Source organism: Protobothrops mucrosquamatus, unplaced genomic scaffold (assembly GCF_001527695.2).
Source record: "Protobothrops mucrosquamatus isolate PMUCROS unplaced genomic scaffold, P.Mucros_1.0 scaffold738, whole genome shotgun sequence".
Lineage (NCBI taxonomy): Eukaryota > Metazoa > Chordata > Lepidosauria > Squamata > Viperidae > Protobothrops > Protobothrops mucrosquamatus.
Window position 1 is genome coordinate 136,689 of NW_015387011.1, and position 5,886 is coordinate 142,574.

At 36.4% G+C, this 5,886-nt stretch overlaps 1 protein-coding gene across 2 annotated transcripts in view; it reads left to right on the plus strand.

Annotated features, from left to right (window-relative positions):
• The first annotated feature begins 4,610 nt into the window (after positions 1 to 4,610).
• LOC107289616 (L-amino-acid oxidase) overlaps positions 4,611 to 5,886 on the plus strand; it is a 26,797-nt gene continuing 25,521 nt past the window's right edge. The window contains exon 1 of one of the 2 annotated variants that reach the window (XM_015818406.2): positions 4,611 to 4,738. In XM_015818406.2, coding sequence (XP_015673892.1) covers positions 4,726 to 4,738 — 13 coding nt within the window. In that variant the 5' untranslated portion in view covers positions 4,611 to 4,725. The remainder of the gene's footprint in view (positions 4,739 to 5,886) is intronic. The other variant, XM_015818407.1, reaches the window with a different exon arrangement.

Below are 5,886 nucleotides of genomic sequence, written 5' to 3' on the forward strand. Positions count from 1 at the left end.
TGAGTTTAAGATAGCTTCAGGAGACAGAGAAGGACAGAGGGGCCTGGTGTAAAGAGTTGGACACAATGTAGTGACTGAACAACAACAAAATTAGCCTCCTTGCATTTCAAATCCATCGTTCCACAGTCTGAACTCTCGGAAAAGAAAGTAGCTCTCCATCTGCTGTGGCTATCATTGCAGAGATTGATGAAATGTTATAAGTGTATATTTGCAGTTCTGCTTCATCTCTCTTCCCAGGATTTAGTTTCTTGTAGTTTGGGATGCTTCAGATTGGATTGCAGGTGGCCCTTGATTTATAACCATTCACTTATTAACCGTTCAAAGTTACAGTAGCTAATGAAAAAAGGGACTAATGATCGTTTTTCACACTTACAACCATTGCCGCATCCCCATAGCCATGTGATCAAAATTCAGATGTTTGGCAACTGACATGTATTTATGACGGTTGCAGTGTCCTGAGGTCACGTGATCACCTTTTGCAACCTTCTGACAAGCAAAGTCAATGGGGAAGCCAGATTCACTTAACAACCATGTTAACAACAGCAGTGATTCACTTAACCACCGTGGCAAGACAGGTTGTAAGATAGGGCAAAGCTCACTTAACAACTGTCTTGCTTAGCAACGGAAATGTTGGGCTCGACTGTGGTCATGAGTCGAGTTCACACAGCACTTCTCAGCCCTCTTTGAAGCAGCCACCACCAATCTTCTCAGGACATATTTTTTACTGCAAAGAGTTCCCAACTTATCCTTCCAAAGAACCTTTTTTATTTTTTTCATCCCACACTGCAAGGTGTAGTCAAAATGTCAAGATGATGTCCTCAACGGGGCGACTGAAGCTCTGCAAATAAAAACAGAGTTTTGCTAGCCACCAACTTGACTTTTTTTGACCGCACCTTGCGGCCCCCTCTGAGACCTACTTTCTAGTCCCCTGATTGTCCTTGGCGCCCTTTTTGTAATGTTTTCCAATCATCTGAATCCTTCTTAAAGAGCGATGCCAAATGGATCATAGTACTTGAGGTGGGAGTTGGACTATTAAAATGAAGGAAGTTATTACCCATTGGGGGAAGCAAAAGAAAGGGAGAGGTACCAAGTCAACCGATACCGATTGCTTCAGCTACAAAGTTTCCAGGAACACCCTGGCCCAGTAAGATTTGGAAAGCAATTGTGGAAAGGCCTTTTACAAAAGAAACTGATGATGTTTTCCAGTTGGGAAATGCATACTTGGTCAACAACCAAAAATTCCCAAGGCCAATTAGTCTATTTTCCCAGGTAGGGGCAATAATAATTTATTAAATCTATATGCTGCTTGATTCCCAGTTACTCTGAGTGTTATTTGGGAAATAACCCAGGTTATTTGAAACCTGCAATTACAGTCATAAGTTATGAAAGTCATTAAGTGGGTCACCACGTAACTCTTTTTGTAGCAGTTTTGAACACAATCATTAAGCAAACACAGCGGTTAAGGGAACACCGTGGTTGTTAAGCAAATCTATTGTGCACTATGGGGTGCTATTTGCCAGAAGTCAGAAGTAAATGCTGGTTCCTGGAAAAAACAGTGTAAATTGTGGTCACGTGACCAGAGGGTGCTGCAAATGCTGATAAATGACTGATCATAAGCAATTAGTCATAAGATGAGGACTACTGGTATAATAAGGGTACACAAAGGACTAGAGACTGTCATTAGAATAATTGCCACAAAACAATCTTTCTTTTGCAAATGATCATAGTATTACGCACTGAGAGATGTATGATTTTTTTAGATAAAGTTTACTGAGTTGATTGTGGCTTTACTTCAAACAGCTAAGCAGCGTTAGGCCTGATGACTATTTGATGGGAAATTTCCAGGCAATCCTAGGAGGTAGCATCTTTAACCATGCTATGGTGATAAGTAACTATCCACAGGGAAAAAATATACAGAAGAATGATTCTGATCTGATGAATTGGCATTCTTCAATTGTCATACTTCACTTTATAATACTGAATTAAAGGTTATTGGAGAAGGCAATCATTTTCAAATAATTTATTTTTTTTAAGAATTACAGCTGACCATTTTCTATCTATTAAAGCAGAAACCACTCTTAGCCTGATTTTGATTGCTGACCTCTTAATTGCCATAAATCAAATGGTGAAGTTTTGTTCCAATATTGTTGAAATTTCATAATGATGCTCCTTTGAATGAAAGTTTTCTAGTTTCCTTTATGTGTGTGTGTGTGTGTGTGTGTGTGTGTGCACGCACACACACGTACGGGCACCTTCAAATCAGTTTCTGATTCCTAGTGACTATCTGGGCTACTCCCTGCATTATTTGGCAAGGTTTTTCAGAAGTGGTTTGCCATTGCCTTCTTCCTAGGGCTGAAATAGTGTCTGGCCCAAAATCATCCAGCTGGCTTTGTGCCTAAGGTGGGACTGGGACTCCCAGTCTCCCACTTTCTAGCCTAATGCCTTATGAACTAAGCCGAACTAGTTGTTCTTTACATGCTGATTAAAACTGATTTGGAAAAATCATACTCTAGTTTTAACTGCCTGGACAACTTTATCTCCTGATTTTCTTCTAAATGTAAACGCCAACATTTTGGCAAAGCTTTCTTTGTCCAACCTGTGCAGTCTAGTTTTAAAAAAGTGAAACCAGCTTTCAATAATGATAGAATACAAACTGATAATTTTGAGACTCTTTCAGAAAAAAAAAGAATTTATTTTAAATACAGTGAAAATTTATGGAACATGTTTCTGAACCAAATATGGAGAGCTTTCTATTTTTGTTAATTGGATTAAAACATATTATTCTAATCCTTCAATCAAAATAATTTACTCACCAATTAAGATGTCTCATGAAACTTATCAAGGAAATCCTTAATCTCCTCTTACGTTTAATATGCTTATGTTAGGGAGCCAGGTTGGTCTAGGAGTTAAGATTGGAGTACTAGTTCTGCCTTAGGCATGAAAGCCAGCTGGGTGACTCTCTCTGTCAGCACAACCCACCTCACAGGGTTTTTGTTGCAGGGAAAATAGGGCGAAAAAAAGATATTAGGTATGTTCTCTGACTTGAGTTATTTATAAAAATATTAAAGGCAGAATATGTTTAAACAAATAAATGTTCAATATAGCAGTGTTTATCAACGTTAAATTATGTTTAATTCAATATTGACTGGTTTTGTCTGATCAGACTATCAAAGCCTCCTTGAGCATAAACAAGGCTGAGCTGATCACAGTTTGTTTCTCTGTGCCAATAATACATTAAGTCTTATTCACTATTCTAAATGCTCCATATTTATTTAATTGATTCTTGGCATATTATTAGGTTACTCAGATAATTAGTTACATAAATTTCTTCTGGTGTCTAACATATCTATGCAAATCTAAAAACTGGGGCTTTACTTGGTGTTTTAAATTGCTTTTTTTTCAAATGGTCTCAGATTAATTTAAATGTAAATAAATGGTTAAAATCTAGTGAGATTTTGGGAAAAGCTAAAAGTTGTAAAATAAATCTTTTATATATATAGTATAGATGTATAAATTTGGAGGAATTCCCATATTGATTTATTGATTAATTATGTACCATCAATTTAATGGAAGGACAACATTAAATTTTCTATATCTTAATTATAGCTAGAATACACTAACAGGATTTTTTTTATCTTTACAGCTTTTATTTTTTCTGACCTCTATTTCTCTAAAGAATCCAAGCAATTAAGTCCAAAACCCACTATGGACACAATTAGAAATATATTGTATGACCTCTCTTGAATAACGTCAGAATTTAATCAAAATTGTTCTGTATTTCCTATATTAAAGTTTGCAAAGAATATTTGGAGGACATTGGAACAGATGTACAATTTTGACCATTATCAATATACTAAATTTCCTTTTGGATAATCCCAATCTGAAAATTGAAGGGGGAGTTTGGAAGGAATTCATAGGGTATTAATACTTCAGCCTTCTTCATCTGGGATTCTTCAGACCCAGAGATTCTGCAATAGATTGTGACAGAAAAAATACTGTAAATCTGATTTAAAAAAAAAACTTTGCACATTACACTATGCTATTGCTCACCCTGATGGACATTTTTAAGTGTTGTGACTTAGGTGCTAGCCTGTTGCTATGCTGGAGTTGTAAATCTTGTAAAACATGTATTATCTAGGTTAGAAATTAACTCTATTGTGATGTTTTTATATTTTTTGTGATTTTTATGCAAGGGTTCTTCAAGACTTGAAATTTATTATAAGGGTTCCTCCAGAATAAAATGGTTGAGAAAGGTTCCTGTAGATCAGTGTTTTTCAACCTTGGCAACTTTAAAATATGCAGACTTTAACTCTCAGAATTCCCCAGCCAACTTGCTCAATCAATTTTTTTAAACTATTTAGATTATTGCAAGAGGAATTTGGATGTGAAATGACAGGATAGTCAACTGAAACATCTTTTCATTTTACAATTAGATCCAGATTCATAAGCAGCATCTAAAATTCTTGGATAACTCTCAGAACTGATACGTTCCTTTCATGTGGGTTCCTTATGGGTGTAAATCCAAAAGAGTTGATTTCCTTGTTCCTTGTTTTATGTATAATAAGAATGGGAGGAGAGGATAAACGTGTAGGCGAGAAGGTTAGGGTATAAAAGCATTTTCCAATGCATTTTCTCGACACGTGAATCAAAGTGTTTTGAGCACTTTGCTTAGCATCAGTAACTTTTCTTCCAAGCATTGCCATCCACAGTCTTCAAGCCAATAAGATGAATGTCTTCTGTAAGTATCTTTTTGCCTAAGACGCACTAACTGAATTATGGCTTGAAGGAAATGTATTATTTAATATATTATGGCTCGAAGCAGTCGGGCAAATGTTTAGACTGGATTAGACATTTTTTATTAATGGTGTATCACATAGTCAGATGTTCAGACTGGATTTGGTATTTTTGTCCTCCTATCAAGTCCTTCCCAAGGACCTGGGATAGGCAGATGTGGATGTTTTATGATGCTAAAAGTATTGTCACAGAATGTAAGCTGTTCCCTGTAAAGCTGCCTTTTGCAATTGACTGATGGTGAATTTGTCAATTATTATTATTATTATTTGTTCACCACAATGTAAAGTCACAGATGTATTATTATTATTCCATGATTAGATTTCAAGATTTCATAACCTTTCATCATTTAAAATTAGTTACCATTTAGGGAATTATTATCAATCATTGTTGTAATATAAATGACTGCTTGTCAGGGAAGAAGAGAAACTGCATAGTCCAATATAACTAAATATTGATGAAATTAATTATTGAAAGCCAATTTTGATCAAGTGGTCAAATTCAAATTAATGAGATGGGTGATAGCCAATTTGCCTTGATACATTTCTAATATTTGTAGTAAATGAGAAGAGCATACTAAAAACTAGTAAATTTGTCACAAAGCAAGTTCATAAAAGGTACATACATCCTGACTTAACCACCATTTTCTCAGTAACTGTTTGAAATGATGAAGGTGGTGGATAGTTATGACCCATGCTGCCTAGAACTATATAGAACTAAGGAGAAATTTCCTGACAGAACAATTATCAGTGGAACAACTTGCTCCTAGAAGTTGTGGGTGCTCCAACACTGAAGGTTTTTAAGAAGAGGTTAAGCAACCGTTTGTCTGAAATGGTATAGGGTTTCCTGCTTGAACAGAGAGTTGGACTAGAAGATCTCCAAGTCCCTTCCAACTCTGTTATTCTGCCCAGAGTTACAGTGTTGTAGCAACCCTGCAATCATGTGATAAAAATTCGGGCCCTTGAAGGTAGGCAGCGTAGAGCGGAGGCAATTATGCCATTCTCCATAAGCCTTTGAAAACTATGTGATTGCCCCCACTGCCCAGTACTCCCCAAGATCTGCTGGGCATTGCTTACCTCCAGGCCGTTTTCTCCT